This window comes from Harpia harpyja, chromosome Z (assembly GCF_026419915.1).
Source record: "Harpia harpyja isolate bHarHar1 chromosome Z, bHarHar1 primary haplotype, whole genome shotgun sequence".
Taxonomy (NCBI): Eukaryota; Metazoa; Chordata; class Aves; order Accipitriformes; family Accipitridae; genus Harpia; species Harpia harpyja.
In genome coordinates, this window is record NC_068969.1 from 92,898,995 (window position 1) to 92,918,176 (window position 19,182).

General features: G+C 38.9%; 1 protein-coding gene across 6 annotated transcripts in view; it reads right to left on the reverse strand.

Annotated features, from left to right (window-relative positions):
• The window catches only part of MAST4 (microtubule associated serine/threonine kinase family member 4), a 319,996-nt gene that overhangs the window by 236,636 nt on the left and 64,178 nt on the right, over nucleotides 1-19,182 (reverse strand). For all 6 annotated transcript variants that reach the window (XM_052776790.1, XM_052776788.1, XM_052776787.1 and 3 more), the window contains exon 2: nucleotides 13,714-13,867. In XM_052776790.1, the coding sequence (XP_052632750.1) occupies nucleotides 13,714-13,867 (154 nt within the window). The remainder of the gene's footprint in view (nucleotides 1-13,713; nucleotides 13,868-19,182) is intronic.

Sequence of the window (19,182 nt, forward strand, 5' to 3'; positions counted from 1 at the left end):
TCACTGATGTAACACCAGTAAAATGCTTTGGCAACACCTATTTTGTTAAGTAGGCATACATTACACAAATCCCCCTTAGAAACTCTGTATTAACCTACTCTAGAAGCCATCAGGAAAATTACATTAAACAATTTGCAACTTGATCACTGTAGCATACTCCTAATGCATTTTATCATCATAGGAATCAATACTTGGAAAGCAATAGTTTTCCTCTGATCTTCAGAACAAAGAAGAATGCAAGCAAGAAATAGATCTGTTTTAATAATGCTTGTTTCTAAAACTGGGGAAGAGCATCACACTCTGGTTAACCAATGCACTTCCCAGTAGGGGTTTGAAACTAGTCTCAAAATCCATTGTCAGACACTAGGCCTTTCCCAGACTGCACAAATTTTCATTTCAGATTAATTCCACTGAGCTTCCCAAGAAAAAAATGGAAAGCAATCATTTGTATTTTGTCCACAAATTAATCTAGTTTTGTTTAGGTTTGAATCCCAAGCCAAAAAGGTTTAAATAACAAGTCAATGAAGTCTAGCAGGAGAAAGGCATATGAGAAATAAGTGCTATTATTAATGCTTATACTTACTTTTTGTTTCAAATGGGAGCCAGACCCAAAAACATGGACAGCTAATATTGTGATTCCTATTCATGTCAGTGATGCAGCAGAGTAGAGCACTCTGTACCTTACCATGTGCAGGGCTATGCTAACACAGAACATCTCTAATAGCTACCTTTTTTCTTTGTCTATTACAGGCATCTGTATTTTACTGTTTTTATCTTGCTCAAACATCTGAAAGAAAGTCTATGATATTTTGATACAGAGGCTAGAGGAGAGGCAATCCTACTTTTTACGACAACAAAATCTTGTACTAAGCCCTTCCTTCAACTGTAAGATTTTGCCTGACTGACAAGAAAGCAGAGTAGATTAACTCAGCACCAGGGCCAGTGTCTGCACTGTAAGAATTCACTTAATACTCCATTATTTCTCTTGCATGATTAACCTCTAGAAATATTTAAAATAACATTGGAGGGCCTGTGGAGCAGCTAATTAGGCATTTGACACTATCAAAATTGCCAGTGAAATCATGAGCATGTGTGATGGCTGGAATGATCTCTCCTCCCATCCTTAACCCAAACAGGAGACTTGAGGGCACCGCAGATTTCACAACATACTGAAAATAAGGCAAAGCACAGCAGACTGCCTAGAATTCCAGTTCTTCTTTTCATAGCACATCCATATATGCTTGTAAACACAGAAATGGCATATAATAAATATGCTTTCTATAGAAGCAAAAATAGCCATGGCTTATGCAAAAAGATGGTGACAGAGAATCTCGTCTGTGAATAGCACTAACCTTTATACAGAGAGATACTACCAGGAGATTAGCAGTTACCAACAAGAATGCCAACTGCAACAAAATATCCAGAAAATAACAACTGTACTTTTAATACTATGCTTATTAAAGTAAGAAAAGTTGGACATGCTTTACAGGAATGCAATGAGGCTTTTACATTTCCAAAAGCAAATGGAACATCAACATTTCTTATAGAAAAAAATTTCTTCCAAAACTCATTCCGCTTTCTTTGAGGCATTAGGGTGCCACCGTGTTAAACCACCACACAACAGAACAGTCCCTGCCCACAATGAGTTAGTCAGCAACTCTCCCTGGATTCCTCCATTTAAAAAAAATTCAATGATTCCCTCAGACTACCCTCTCCTCCTTTTTCTTGCCGCTATAGTAGTACTACAATTTTTCCTACTACAGTTTCATTCACAATTGTATGCATTTTCCCCTTTTACATTTTCTTTAAAAACCCTTTGAATTTACACATATCCACACTTTCCCTCGCTGTTAAGTGATTTAAATAGCAGCATTACACATAAAACTTGAGCTGAAATGCATTATTGATTTTCACACTGCATTCATTTCTGCCTTCAAGTTTAATGCTCCAAGCAGCTACTTTCCTTTTTGAGTGAACTGACTTGTGGGGGACAGAGAGGAAGACTTCACCTCAACTCCACCTCATCCCTTCCATCTTAATTCGACATTTTGGCAGTGTTCTGATGATAGAGATGAGTCATCTACTGATACAGGTCCCCTACAGCTGTCCCATTCAGTCCCAAGATGGCCTTTGACTTCCTCCCATTGCCTTCTGCAGAGGCTTTGCTGGCATCTCTGCTACCCCTCCTGTGCCTGAAACCATGAAGACAGCCTAAAGTCACCACACTGTTTGTAACCAATGGCACCTCTTCCCTCATCTGAATGCAATCCTCGTTAGTCCAGCACATTTATCAAAACACATTTCAATGAAAGTTGACTTAAGTTGATTACATAATGGTAATAACTTAGCACTGTTTAATGGCATTACATAATCGTTGCTGGACATCAGGAATACATCACTGGAGTTCAGTGTCATTTTCCCCTTGAACTTGCCTCTCATATCTCTAGCTTCCTTTATAATGGGTATTTGTAGAAAGTCCAAACAGAATCTTTGTTACTTCTTACTTCTATTGCATCCTGTGTGTGCATACTTGTGTGCCTTACTGTGTAAGGCCAAAAGAGACTAAAAAAAATGCATACACTTCCTCAAAGATCAGTCACAGAATGTGGACTTTGCTTTATTCCAGTTAGAAAAATCTTTCCTACTGCTAAAGCATTGCTCTCCTTCCTCTCTCCCTCTCAAATCCATATCCCAATGGCATGGCTGAGAATTACTAAGTGAGCTCAAATCTGGTGTCTATAAATCTTCCATTTTCAGTTATAATTTAGAAATTACTTGTCTCAAATCTTCAGCAATCTCGCGTTTTAACAACTGCATATGATAGAGGAAACCTTTTGGCATCCAAGTAAGTTTTTGCCTTTACAAAAGTACTTAGGACAGTGTAGATTGCACTGCTGGAAAGTCTGTTTTGCAATTAGTCAAAATGCAAAGCTAAATACAGAGGACGCATCTTGAAAGTTTTTGATGGAGATATTTTTTAATGAAAATATTAAAAGCAGTTCTCCATTACACAACTGTAAATGGAAGACAGGTAGGTACTTTGCTATGGACACAATTAGTCCAAAGTGGAAGTTGTGCATATGATTACAGCGTACTACAGACTGAACTGAAACATCGATGTGTTCATGCTAGCTGCTGTGAAATGGCAGCCTTCAAAATAGCCTCTTGCCATCCTGACATCTTTAAGGCAAGGGCCAAGAAATACTTATTTCACTTAATTGTTTTGATAAATCAATTATACATGACAGAAGTGCAGATTATTTAAAAAACAATTCGGAAAGCTAGATTCTTGTCCCTTACTACTTTGAAGTAAAAAAATAGCTGATCTTATCTCAAGAACTGACTTCTGTGGTCAAGACGGATTCACCAAGCACAGTTTCAAGTGGGTTGCTCACTCCACACCTCTCTTTGGGGAGCCTTATGAGTGTGAGCTACCTTAGGGGAACAGGAACAAGCCATGGTGGCAGACAAAACTGCACCCTACTGCAGATCGCTCTGGGTCATAGAAATGCACTGAAAGAAAACACAGTTGGGTACTTCTCTCTCTTCCTACTCCTTATGCTTTTCTCCCAAAAAACAGACAGAACAGTTCATTGACAGGTCTCTCTGCGAATGGAAGAAAGACTGAAGCCACCCCCCTGCCAACCTCGGCTCCCCAGCCGCAGTGGCAGCCCCAGCACATCGCAGAGCAGCCAGGGCCACACACAAACGGCCTGGGCAGTGGGAGCAGTAGGAAGTGGAAACCAAAGCTGGAGGCAACTTACCATCACTTTCCGTCCCACAGATATGTGAAGCCTCACTACAGCTTCAGAAACCTGCCAGGTGAAAGGCTAACAGCCTCCCGCATTAGTATTTTCCCATCAGGTTAGGGCATTCTGCTTTATTGCTTCAAATTTAACTGTTGCAGACAGCCCAGCTGTAGTAAATGATGTGGACACCATAAATTTTAGCGTCTATTCTCATATCAGTGTAGGGGGGAATTAAAGCCTGTAATTCCCATTAGCAGTAACTGGAAAGTAGAATAGTGGATGGATTTAAAGCCATCATTAGGAAACTTTTCAATATTTTGCCTTATTTTACTGTAGCTGCATTGACAAACTTTACCCAAATTTCAAATGACTACCAGCAGGCAAAAAAGAGTTACTATTTTATTCATGTCTCACTTATTGCCCACAACTTAAGAAAATTAGCACATTTTGCATATTACTCAGCTGCACGTGGTTGAAGTTATTAGACAATGCCAATATCCCAGTCTGATGCAAGAGATGAAATTTTGCTTTCAACCAATCTGTCCACTAAACATAACATTATTCAGTCAAGCCTACAATTACAACTGACTCAACTATAATTTCTTTTGTTACTGTACAAGAAGCCCTTGTAAAAGATCCTTATACACTCATTATAGATTTTTTACTTTTTGATGCACTACAAAATCTCCTTAAAATGCTCTATCTTGGTTTCACTTTCTAAAATTAAATGAAAAAGTGGTATCTGGTCATGCATGAAAAATGCGGCCCAACAAAGGCAAAATTTTGGGGTGAGATTATGATCTTAAAAAAAAGCAATATATGTGTCTTAAAATTTCATCAATATGAAAGGAAAACGACACATCCAGTTTTGGACCAGAAAGTAGTAGGATGCAGGTTTAGATCTGTGTCCAAAATTTATATTAAAAAAAATAAAAATCAAGCCTCCATTAACTACAAAGGGATTCAGAATCAAGACTGTTTATAAGTCCATTATTACCAAGAGTAAGTTGTCACATACAGTTACCTTTCCTCCCAGAAAGAAATATAATTTCCATGCTTTGAAGAAATTTCTCTCATTGAAAGACACTTAAAAGACAATACAGAATTTTGCTCATCTGGAAATTACTCAAAGTTCCTCTGCTAACAGATACTCACTGAATTTACATTTATATTTTGATGATTTGCAATCTATTACTGAAGTGCTGTGACAGCAACAAAATATTTGAAAGGCATTTGGGATCACAAACAAATCTCTCTAGTTTTATTTAGATTTGGGGGGTGAGGGCAGTGTTTGGGTTTGGGATTTTGTTTGGCTGGGCTTTTTTGGTTTGGGGTTTGTTTGGGTTTGGGGGTTTTGTTTTGTTTTGTTAAGTTTTCCATACCAAAACTGTCTACTGCAATAGCAGTGTTAGCCAACCAGTGACACTGATATCTATATGATAAAAAAACCCTACAGCCTGAAATTATCATTTACAACTCTACTTCCCCACCTCCAAATTCTATTGAAATACAACTCAAAATAATTAGTTGGAGATATCTTATCAGTGAGCTCAGAGATGGGCACATTCTGCTGCTTCCTTTTCTTTATCTTACTAACAAATAGAGCCTTTTCCCCATACTTCTAACATGTAGCTCCAAAACTTACAGACTGCCGGTCTGTTCTACAACACAACCCTAATACACAGATATTCCTGCTTCCCTTTCACCCTTTTTTCCAGTTTACACCCGTTCTAGAAAAATTTGAAGGTCCAGTTCTGAAAATCTGATAATAGGAGAAAAAACAGGAATTTAAGGTTCAGGCTGAATGCATGATGGTACCAAAAGCACACTAAATTGGACTACATCTCAGCAATGATGAGACAGTTGTTGCTCCTTCTGATATACAGTCAATTTTGCTAAAATAAGAATCCTGCACACCAAGAGCTCAGAGATAGCTCTTATCTGCAACTTTAAATACCAGCAGACTTGCAAGCAAGTTGTACCTAGAATACACATGCTCTAATTTTAAGAACTTGAGAAAATTCACCGTTGCTCAGTTCAACCACCATGTGAACAGCTACTTCAGCCCAGCTGCCTATATTCTTGGCTCCCAACTCTCTACCGTGTCAACATTTGGGTTTTTGCTACCTAATTCATAGAAATGATAAGATACAAAACAAACATCTTCCATTGCACTATGAAGAAAATGCCCAGTGACTCTATTACAAATTACAAGCATGAAGTGATGTGTCAACACGCTACTTTCTCTACAGTCCCTACTATGACCCCTATTTTTGTTTCACATATACATTGCTAAGCCACATAATTAAAGAAATAACTTGTAACTATATACTTATAGTCATTTTTCAAAAGGTGAAGTTTCCTAATAGAAAAGCCTACCCCTGTTTTCACTGGAAAATATCTATAAACTTTTCCATCCAAGCCTTCAACCTTCATTGTAACAATTAAGCATAGAAAGTGCTTTTCCCTCATCTAAAACATTTCTCAAGCTGTACATTCAACTTAAGTTAAAGTATCCACCTTGGAGCAACCAGGTACAATTTCCCTCCACACATGGTCAGACCATTGGCTTCACAACATCCACTCAAGACAGTCCGTGGGTGAAGAAGGAAGACTTAAGCCTCTAGGAGTACAGACAATGCAGTCTTGATGTGCAATTATAATTTATTTATAAATACACTGCAGAGACAGTTTTGCACTAACGAGCTCAGGTACTAGCAACAATAGGACTGCAGCCTCACAGGGCTCAGATGTAGGTAATCAGCTAGTTAAACCCAAGCATTTAACCAAGTCCAGGCAAGTTCTTTCATATGTGCTTCTACAGTTGCACTGCTAAGCATACTTAAGCCAGCTAATTCAACGGCTCTTGAGGTATTTCTTAAGGAGCTACAACTCAAACTTCAGAAATTTAATATGCATATTCATTTTCTCCACATTTTATTTTTCCACTATGACAAATGACTCTTAGCAACTTTCAAGCTGCTTTTACAAGCGTCCCAAAGAGGGTTAAACTCTACCTCTCCACCCTTCAAAACAGGCAACTTGCAAATGCACCTGCTAATTAGGCTCTCTACTGCTACAGTTTGCTCTGATCTCAACAACAATCAGCTTCTCATGTTCTGATGATACAAGCATGATTAAGCAGCAATCGAGGAGTTAAAGGCAAAATAATGAGACAGGAATACAGTATCTTCTGTTCTCATCTCAGACTATTACATGATGCAGACTCCAGACATGTCAAAGTATATGGAAATTATCTTGCTAGGCGCACAGGGAAGTAAAAATCAACTCAACTACGCAGGTTGATTGAAGCCTCAAATAATGAAGGTAACTGACAATGACAAATATAACCTAATGTCATCTCAACCACCAGTGCACCAAGAACCATTTAAAAATGCGTATTTCATAGCAGAATATATTTACTTCATCTGTAGGAGACAGCTTTATACTGCATGTTTTAAAAAAAACATTTTCTCAGGTCATAATTATAGAATAGCTTGCTTCTATCTCTACTAATTCCACAAGAAATTTAACACATGGTACGGTGCTTTAAGGAAGCCTTTGAGTAAGGCAGTGATAAGACTCCAGGACATCCTCTGAGTAGGCAGTGCTACTGAATGAAGAACGTGCCTGTCATCACGCATACCTGGCAGTTGAACCTTCCCACATTTGTACCCAGGAACCAAGTGGTGTTAGCACCAGTGGTGGGCTGCGACCCTCCTCTGCTGCTGTCCAGGAGAGCCCTCATGCAGCTGTGGCTGAAAAGACTTTCTGAGTACATCCAGTCCTGTCATGCATCACAGAGATGAAAGCAATTCTGAAACACACTTCTGCTCCAATATGCAAGGGGAAGAAAATGCAGGAAGTAAAATTTCCTACAAAATGGCACGTCTGATAGAGCTTCAGCACTGGCAGCCATTCTTCCCCTACATCCCCAGCTTCCGGAGCCAGAGACAGGCCAACAGAGCCCACCAAACTGTATCCCCAGAGACAGCTATGAAGTCACAGGGCTTTTTATGGAATGGCACATGCATAATGAATCAGTCCCATAACTTGTAGGCAGTAAACAATACTGATATTGCACGGAGGAAATAGGGAACACTTCCCCTTATCTACACCAATCGTCCATCATTAACAAAAATTAGCTTTTAAAAATGTTGCCACTAAAATAATCGCATCATAGTTATGATAAGCACTTGTACAGAATGGGAAGATACCATTTCCAAAGAGGTTTCTAGGTACAAGTCACATGATTTTATGCCCAACTTTCCCCATCCATCAAGTTGTATCAAGTATTTGACACTGTAAGGCCTAATGAGCTAATCTGCATTTTCAACAATATTAATGGAAAAAAAAAAATTCTACAGCATGTTTGTGAAAACTCTGGATTTCTACTGCTGCCAACTGCTCCCCTGCATGAACAGGGAAAACCTCCCCTTCCAAGTCCTGCCAGCACACGCCAACCCATGGATAAGAGAACAGATTGTTCTTCATGGCCCATAAAGCTGTTGATCTTTCTGCTAATTAGTGTTAGTGGAGTGATGAATCTCTGATGCAAAAACCAGCCTGAGAATCTCCAAATTCATTTCAAATCAACCACAGATTAGTTACATGGGAATAGCAATAATTGCTAAGCGTATCTGGATGACTGATCGACTCAGAGGTGGAAAGCTGATCAAAGCAGGAATATTAGAGAAAAAAAAAATATATACATCCCAAGATTTCTCAGTTTTTAACTCTTTACTAGATCATGAGGTAAATTCATTAATGTGAAGTGCTTTAGGATCTTTGGATTAAAGATTCTATAAAATTAAATCTGTAGGTGTCATGTCACCAATATTTGTATAAGATCAATTTAAGGTTAGCAAGATAACAGCCCTACCACAATTAGAGACAATTAGCCCAGCAGGAAGTCTGTTTCCAGGCAGTTATTGATGAGATAACAGGAGGCAAGATAAGAACTTCAAACTATAGGTAACAAAGTGTGGGGTTTTTTCTTTGTATCGAGCTGTGGAGCTTATCAGTACAGTATAGAGACAAATGAGCTAGCCGCAGCACTTTGCAAAATACAAACTCTTCCCAGCAATATGCTCTCATACCTTTCAGAAGTAGAAAGGTAGATAGCAATCTCCAAATGCTGCACCAGAGCAGCTGAGGAGACCCAACAGAGCTGCACCGCACACCACGGTGCAAATGGAAGAGCAGCAATGGGACATGAAAGCAAGGCCAATTCAATTTGCTTGTCCAAGTGATTTGCTAGGTTAACCCCCTCCACAGTAAAAGCTCATTTAATTTCTCAGCCTTTCACATTACTTTCTGCCATGAATTCTATTTAAGCATCTCTGAACACAGAAAACTAAAATCTGTAGACAATTTAAGCCAAAAACCCTCTGACTGCAGACAGCCCTTTGAAGTTTGTGGAGATCAAGAAAACCAGCCACCACAGAAAAGCTTTTTAATTAAACATCTTTTCTCCTGTTTAAAGGCCCAGTCTGTGCACAGTTAGGAATCCTTAAGAAGGGAATGTAAGGCTAGGGCGAGAGGCATTTAAATACAGGTGTACGCACAGAAGTCTATTGTCCCAAGAAGAACAGAGCTGACCTCACCTGACCATGCTTTGCTCTCAGTCTGTCCAGTGCTCCTCCAACACACCTGCACGCCGAGGGCACCACCATCCTTCTGAAACAATGATCTTTTTCCCCTCTGTGTTTGACCTAGGGCTATTAAATGAGTAGCTACAGCTCAGCTTTGTGACAGGGCTTATTCCACAGTTGATCAAACTGCACAAGGATTGTGGTTTTAAACCACCTGTGGCACAAGCAGAACTTTTAAAGCTCCAGTTTACTTCCCAGGTAAGGGATGTTGCAAGTGCTGTTACGGGAATGTGTGCATGCAGGGAAGGGGGAAGATGGACCAGGAGAGGGGTTACGATGTAGAATCAGCAAAAGAGGAGAAAGGCAAATACTGATTACTGTATAAGTGGTTTTGCTACCTAAAACTTTATAATCCTTTGGAAGCACATTTTAAATTAAAAGAGGAACTGGTCATAAATTACTTTCAAATACTTTTACTCTGAAGTTGTTTTCTCTCACGAATGCTTATGTTTAGCAACCCCCATTACGAAATATTATTTTTCATCCTTTCTTTCTATTAAGCAGTACTGCTAGCACTTCACACTAAGAATTATTAAAGTAGATCTGCTACACTAACAGCAGGCCAATATAGTCTTTTCATTCCAAATTCAGTCCCACTTTCTCCAGAAGTCTTCCTCCTCTCCCTCCTTGGGGATGAGGATTAAGGAAAGCAATACTGTTGCAACAATTAGACTGAAGTGACTTTTCCAAAAATATAATAGCATGGTGTCTCCAGGAAGCAGTATTCATTTCTTTCCTTGGCCAAACTTTATTTACTATCAGTGGTTCCCTAGCAATTTTCAACAGGAAGCAATAGTAGGTTTATTCTCAAAAACATTGATTTAATTTCCTTCAACTCTGAAGAGCATTCTTTGCTTGTCACTGAAAACATGTGGTTGCCAGGTTGCTTAAAACTGGGCAATTCAAGAAAAAAAAAAATATCTGAGTTCCAGTTTCCCTGAAGCTGTGTAGAATGTAAGTTCAGTTTCTATCCCACCTCTCCAAGTTTCCAAGCCTCCTCTCCCTTGTGTTGATTTCCCACTGGAAAGACTCTGTACATCATTCTCAATTTTTCTCACATTCCTATATAAAGAGTTTTGTAATTTACTCTAGCCAATTCAGAGTAGTAGGTTCTCAGTAACTGTAGTCCTTCAGGTTTTATAAGTCTCATTCAATATATTGCAACAATATAGATTTTATTTCTTCTCGTATGTCATGCATAACATTATTCCCTCTTGTAAAGCCCAATAAACTCATTTATTTGCGATCTATTCCCAGAGATAAAAACCCTATCTATTTACCTCTATTAGTGTTCAGCCTTGCAGGATTTGAACTATCCTGTTTTATATAAACAAATTAAATTTTTGTTTTTAATGTTAATACTACTTATGCTCTATGGCTCAATGATATTGTGTTTTTAACACCAAAGGGAAAATCAAAGTAACACACAAAGCACAATTCACTTATTTTCTAACATTTAGAGTGAGCAACAAGCATCAGCATAGGAATACTCGGCAAATTTGTAAGCTAGGAGTCTTCTCTCTTGCTTTACTTACTCCCACTTAATGTATTTCTAGGAGTTAAAGATAACATTTTTGAACAACAGAGGTAGAGACTGTACCTTAAACAATTTAAAAAATACCTTTCTGAACTATTTTACAATGGACTGATACCCATTGTTAAGCTAGCACTTAAGTTTAAAAGTATCAAAAGCCACAAAACAAAAGTAAGAATAAAAGAAGACAGTAATCAGTGTAAAGTGATATTAAAGATCAAGTACTTTTCCAAATGACAGGTCTCCAGATATTTTTTCCCCCTTATGGACCATGAGTATCTTTGCAGAAACATTAAGACTCAAATAGAAATTAGGGAGGGGATGTGTGAGCATAGACGTAAACCCAAACTAAGAACGTGTCAGCTCACTCATTTTAATGGAAGGCCTTCTCATCCCCCCTGCCTTTTTTTTTTTTTTTTTTTTTTTAAGTGATATTGTGATTCTTGTAGTTTCAAGCCAGAACACGGAGCCAATGATAAGGATTAAAGAAACTTAAAAAAAACCAAAACAAACAAACAAACAAAAAACCCCCCCCAACACCTTAAGTATGTAAAAAAAGGTAGGTAAATACAAGTCCAAGGTAACACTGAAATGAATAACTTCAGATTACTGAGCATTTTAAATAATTCTAGAAAATAGTCATCTCTCTGCAGTGGTTTCTTTAAAATCAATTTTAAAAAAAAAAAATCCCAAAAGAATATTAAGAACCTTCTGTCATCAGAATGACTTTGATTAATTTAATCAGTATCATAAAAGCTGTTAAGATATTTAAACTATTTTAAGATACCAAAGTCTTAGGGTATTCAGGTTCATTTAAAGTGCATTAGTAATAAAGCAGTTTAACATCGTTGCACACTATATTCCCAAATCCTGACATGAAGCCCTGCACAACACATTGCAAGCAGACAAAAAGCATATCAATTTCCCTTTAGAAAGGCCTCAAGCAATAATTCAAGAATAGAGATAAAGACCAGAGACTACAGCAGCAGAGCACATTTGTTTCATTTGTTTTTGATTAAGCTGCTTTCTCTCTCTCTATCTGGAGGGCTTATAAGGGAAAGTTCAGTTTTTAAAGGCCACCACCCTACTTGAAAGTTAAACAAAACCAAAATTAAAAACCCACACCAACTCCTGCTGAAATAATAAGTAGTGTGCTGGCAATTTTTAGTTTCAGTAAAACACTAGTTTGGTCTAACACTTCAAGTTTTTAGAGTAGTAACATTCCAGAGAAGCCAGATAGTTCACCAGTATGGTTAGCAAAATTGACGCTTCAGACTGCTGTAAGTCACTTATCTTTCATGAAAGCCCATAGAGATAACAAATACTCTTACATTGTTTCTGATATCCTCATAACACAACTCTTCATAAAAAAGAAGTTGCAAGGGAAACAGCATATCTTACCCTAGTGACACTAAAAATCACAGCAACAATTATGTGCTGATATAACACAAGAAGTTCCTGTAGCAGTATCTGTCCTTCCTTCACATAAAGTATGAGACAGTTTAATTTTTTAAGTTACTCAGGTAAAAAAAAAAATTATTTGTCACTCATTAGAAGCGTTGTAGGTGATTCTGAGCTACTGATTACAAAGAGAAGTATTGCAATAGCTTCTTGGGGCTTCTTCCAGCATAAGGACAGCTAAAGGGGTGGGAAGGAAGTGAGAAAATCAAATACTTTAAAAGCACCTCCCAGACACTTATGGCAGAATAGTCAGCTCTAGCCACTGTGGCACCATTTTTCATCCCTGAGCAAAAGCACCTCTGAACAACGTACAGAATTTAGAGATAGAAGGCAGACACATCAAGTAAATGCCATTTCAGCTTTCTCTAACCTGAATTTCACCTGTTTGATTTTGATATCAATCAACATCACTTGAACAGATAAACCAAGATGTTGAGTCTCAAATTTATCCCTTCCACTAAACTCACTGAAATCTATTGTCTCCCTCACCAAGTACTTGATATCCTGTTCTTCATAAGAAATTCTTCAAACTGTTAGAAATTGTGAACTTCAGGAATATATTTAATTGCCAAATTCTAGTGAATTTAAAAATTCCCTTCTTGAAATACATCAAGCAAGTGCCAGTTAACCTGTTCCAATGCTTTCACATTGATTTTACTCCACACTCAAACAACTGCTCTTCAGTGAGCACCGCAGCCATACAGCTCCCAGAACACAATCACAATTTCAGCATCTGGCATCTTCCACAGACACTATCAGGGCAGGGAGGACTTGAGCCCTTCTCAAGCATCCTGTGACCTCTGCGTGGCTCCACTGAGAAGCTGCAGTCCACAGCCAGCAGCTAGCTGGTAATGGCCCTCCTCCCCTGCAAAGATGTCACCAGATAAACAAGGCCAAATTGCTTTTTCTTTAATGAAATCAAGTCTAAAGGGACCATCTGTGCACTTTAGCTCCTTGGGGAAACAAGATGTATGTGATCCCATAGATGAATGCACGCTAGCACATCTCAAACAACCCTTAAAGCACCAAACTAAGTCAGCAAGATAAATGCCACATTCCTGAAGATTTCAAGAAATGGGTCATTTTCAGGCTGTGCTTGGCAATTTATCAGCACCCCATGGGGGCAGAGCCTCAAACATGAGCTCACCCCACTGACAACCAGGGAACCCATGTGGAATAGACTTTATGGAAACTCCAGGTGGAGCTCACACCTCCCCCAAAGAGTTCAGCCACAAGGCAAACACCAGGGCTCAAGGTGCTATCAGCTCCACAGCTGCTAAACCTCCAGGTGATGTTACATACACCCCAAACTCACCAGTCAGACCTCCTCCAAGGCTTCCTCTTCTGAGCTGTCTCCCATCTTCACTCAGCTGCCTCTTAAATTTAGAAGACTTTCCAGGGCCAGAAGAGACTTCAGGACTGCTGGATTTTCGAAAAGGCATAGGTGGGGGGGACAATATGTGATCAAGCTGCAAAGACACAGAGAAAAAAAATATGTAAATATACTGTTTAAATGCTTACCTTCACTGAAAAATATCTAAGTTACTTTTACCTAAATATTATGACAGCATTTGGGAAAAATAAAAGAGTTTACAAAGATCTTAAGGTAATTAAATTGCTAACTGAAACTGAAAATTTTTCAGGTGCCAGCTTTGTGGCTGGCTGTGTAAGAAAGCCATCCTCCTTTTATATAGCTCACACCACCTCCAACCACACTCTCACACAAGGAGCAATTTTTGCAATGGTCCCATCTCAAGGTACAAGGGATCTGACTTCAGCTTACTCGACCTTCCATAAAGCAGCCTTTCTGCAGTTGTGAACCATCTGACCTTGCAACCAATGAGATCTGCTCTTGCCACCAATTTTCCTTGGCAATTTCTCCCCAGCACCATGTGAGCAGTCACTAGATGGCACTGTACTATCAAAATGCAAGCCACTGCCCAGTCTAGGGAAACACTGACAGACAGACCAGTGGGAAGAACAAAAAAAAAAAAAAAAATTTAAATTATCCTGTTTATAAAACAGGCATTCATTTACAATGACTTTGAAATAAGTGTAAATACAGAGCCCCATTCTTCAAATTCTGTTCCTGTCATCATTCCTACTCAACATTTTAGCCCTCTGGTTTTGACGATGCATTTAATGTCTCAGTAGTTGATTAAATTCATAAGAACAAAACAAAAAGCAAGTAAGCAAATACAGGCAAAGGAATAAAGAGCACGGATGCGAGTAAGCAAAGGAGAAAGAGTTTCACAAGCATCCTTCCCCTTAAACTGGTGCAGTCACATGGTGTCACTATTTTGCAAACCACTCAAATGTTTTTCTATAACATTTAAACCCTGATTCTTACCAGAATTTTTTAGGAAGCCAAGCACAAAGTCTTTCAGATTTTTACAGTTCATGTACTGAGACTTATCAGCCAATAATCTACATATCACCTGCATACCCGACTGCTTCATCCTCTCCTTCCACTGAAAGGAAGGAGTCAAGGTCACCATAGTCACTGATGAAGATGCACAGTGAAGCCCATTTTTGCTTACAGTTAGTCCCACAGCGAAGTACTGTATGCCCCACAAAGCATTTTGAATCCCACATTTAGAGTTTCTTTTGTATTTAGTATTTCAGGTTAGTTAGTGGTTTGAGTTTGGGGTTTTTTTTAATCAAATCTGCAGCTTATTGGAAGTGTTTACAGACATACAGTTCATCAAGAAACACAGTGGTTTCTGAATCTGCTTCCTCAACATATTAAGACTCATTCATGTTCATGACAGACTGAAGTAACTGATGAACTTACAGCCCATGCCTTCAGCAATTTCCTAAATTAGGACATTTTGGGGTCACAAAGAATATTTAATTGACCACTGTTACCATTTATCTTTCACAAACACAGGTGTGTCACATATTTCTATTTCCAAGTGCTAAGATACCTCACAAGGTGAATTTAAAAATCAGTTTAAAAGGCAATGACTGACAACAGCTGGCTTCTAAGAACATTATTTTGAGACTCTTTCACTTAAGTCTATAAGCAAATACTCTGACTGCTCACTGACTGATGGACAGCAACCATTGCTCAATGCCGCACTCCGAATGCCTCCAAGCATCTAACAACAGCATGATCAGATCAAGGCTTTAGGTGAGTTATTGGCAAAAATGCATGCACTTTCTTAAAACAGGTTCACATCTGAAAGCAATCAACCACATTTTAAATCTTTTTCCTGGCATGAGGTTCATCAAAACTTTATAAACAGCAAAAAGAAAAAAAAGAAAAAAAAATCATCAACAAATGCACTAAGCTCCCTGCACATTAGCACTTAAGTCTACCCAACAGAATTAGCATCTTCCACCCTACCACCTTTTCCCCTTATAAGCAGGTATACAACCTTCATGGCGGCTCAACTCACTCCCACAGTGAACAGACTTGTGCATTCCACAACGTGCAGTCTAATTACAACAGTCATTATTTCCAATTAAGCTGTGCTCCTTTTCCACAGTTTTCAGGGTTTCAGAAGAAACTTTAAGATGGGGCTATAGTACAGAGCAGCACAGTATCATCCAGGTCCTCAATTCATACTTAAGATGCTTTTCCACTGTCCAAACTGGCAGCTTCAGAAAAGTATAATGTTTGAAATCTAAGACAGTTTAAATATCAACCCCCATTAGCTCGTCATTTTAACACCAATGCCCTGCCAGCATTCTCTTCCAAAGGTACCTCCTTGCTGCTAAGTGACTACCACAACTAAAATTTCTGTTTGATACAATTCCAGCACCAACTTTGGGCACGCAAGTTCTCAACAATACAAACTTCTTCAAGGACTTGCACAGAAATGCAGGAGACACTGCACAGCCGGGGACTGCGTCTTAGCCACTGGGACAGCAGCTACCAGCCAGGAGGAAGTAATTTTAACCCCACATAAACTGGCTATGCCTGTGATCCTACATGTTGAGGTTCTTGGGAACAGGACTGGGGAAGAAAAAAAGGGAGGGGAAAGAGGGGAGACATCCTTCCCACCAACACTTTTCAACATGATGTCCTCAATTTGAAAGTCCATATGCAATCCTCTGACATGAGAAACACGGGAATGAAATGCAGTTTCTGAAGTTTTCCATTTTTAAGCACAACAGGGTGAAATTCAGATTCTGTTGAAGGAGAATGTGATTCTATTACACGGCGACAACAAAAATAAGCATTCTTGCATATGACAAATTAAGGCCCAAAATATCACAGCAATATTAGGTTTCACCAAGTGTTTCTTGGGAGCAGAAGTTCTTTTTAATACGGGAACAGTCAAATTTAATATAGTAGACAACACTTACACAGATCTGTCAGCTGGTTTTCAGCTGGATCTACAGTGGAATAGTGTCTCATCACCTGAAGCAACTATACCAAAAGACATATGGTCTAGCACTACAAAGAAACAAAATGGAAATACAAGATTTAACATCTTCATATTGATGGCCAACTCCTGCTTTATGGAAACAATTACACATATATCAACAAAGCATCTCTCGAAGCTATCCAAAGGCTTGCTTTTGCTTCTAAAGGGCAAAATAAGATCTACAGAACATACAGTGTGTATTTGAAAGGAGTCTGTACATTGTAACTGCTGTTGTAGTAGACCGAGAAGAATAGACAAGGACATACCCTTTAACAGCATTGACGTAACAACTCTGGATGCTGGGGAAATATGAGAGAAATACACTGCAGAAAGTAGCCAGGCTTGCAAGCTCCCCCTGAATAACTTCTTGTGCTAGATGAACCGATTCAACTCAGAGAGGCTTTCTAGCCCCCGTTCAGACCTTACTACAAGAAGCAGATGAAGAGGCTTTCTGTCCTCTACAAAACAGCCTTCCCTCCTGCCAGGCAGAGCATTCAAGTCCAAGTAAGTGAAACCAATAGAACATTTTATCAGGTCCTGCTTCCTTGGAACACACAGCTGATTCTGAAGAGGTATAACATGGCACATATTCAAATCACGAAGTGGTTAATTCAGCCAAAATGACACTATAATTGTTCAGCAAGAAGATTGTGACAAGCTTAAATAAATAATAGCAAGACCTATCCAAACTTGTTAATACTTGTTTGAAAGACCTCCTGGGAACCTGAACACTATGGAAGTTCAGGCTGTGTGTCTTATCAGTTACAGATTGGACATTGCTCTCCGCAAGACAACATCAAAGCAAATACGCTGAGAAATGAGGGCTGTTGAAATTCTACCAGAGATACTTTGAACAATTTTATTCAGGCTGCTTCTACTCAGCACATCAAATAGTTTTGCCCAGCCACAACCATCATTCTACTGGTATTTACTTCATGCTTACTAGCTACATGGACATGTGTCGATGTTGTATGGCACACAAGCACAACAGGAGAATCAGGGTTTGGTTGGCTGCATTTTTTTTTTTTTTCAGTGAAACTTGCTTGACAGCAAGTTGCAAGAAATACAATAGCTGTATCCCTGCAGGCAGTTCTCAACAGACAGACATTCATGTTATAACTATCTAAGGCATAATAGCTGCATTTGTAACTGCTTTAAGGAAGGGCATATGACTTAATTTTATATTTAGCACAGAGGATACTTCTGTTTCACGATATTTTTATTCTTTTTTGTCTAACCTAAGTATATGGGACTTGAGAAATCCCTATGGCAAAGGAGTTCACTTTCATGGCCAGTATGTCGTTCTCTGCCTAATGTATGACATGATCTTCATAGATCCACCTTGAAAGATTTATTTGACGATGGTCTCTCTTTCTACTACTGCTCATCTGTCTAGGATAGGACGAGAGGAAATGGCCTCAAGTTGGGCCGGGGGAGGTTTAGATTGGCTATTAGGAAAAATTTCCTCACCAAAAGGGCTGTCAAGCACTGGAACAGGCTGCCCAGGGAGGTGGTTGAGTCACCATCCCTGGAGGTATTTAAAAGAGGTGGAGATGTGGCATTTAGGGACATGATTTAGTGGTGGAGTTGGCAGTTTTAGGTTAACGGTTGGACTGATGATCTTAAGGGTCTTTTCCAACCTAAATGATTCTATGATTCTATGCTTTCAGGTTTTGGCTATCACATGCTCTGCCTACTGTCTTATTACTGCACTCAGGCTACAAGCATACACTTCTCTCCACACTCTTTTTAAAGAAATGTTAGTGACTTAGGGAGCAATGGGATAACGGTGGGCAGTTTTTCCATTTGTCTATGGAATTGCAGGGCAGGGGAATAAAAGAATTTGAGAAGTTACTTCAGAAAGTCACTACTTCAAAAAGACCCATAACAGCTAAGTTAAAGTATATGTAAACAACTATATTTGACAGTCCTGTATCTATAGTACAAAGGGAGTTAAGTCAGCCATTGAGTGCATACAGGTTGCTTAGAGAGGGATTTTTAATCAGCACACATCTCGCCACCAGTCTCTGCTGTTAATATTCACAAAGCATGGATAGTTAACTTATGTAAAAACTCTCCCTCCCCCAACATTAAATACTGAATAATTCCTTTTTGACAAAGGCACTTTGAAAGACAGAAAACACATGGCAAACTCCAAGCTATGCAGAACGTACTGTTCTACAAAATTAATTTCTTTCAATCCATTTTTTCATACATTCCATAAAAAAATCTGCCTGTTTATGTTGTAGGTATGATGAATTTCTACAGAAGCACTGTAAAATTTAGATAACACCTTTCACAAAACCCTATTTACACCCCCTCCCTCCCATGAACCTTACAAAAAGGAACAGACAGTATCATTAGAGGAGAATGGCTTAAAAATTACATAGAATAGAATAATCAAAATA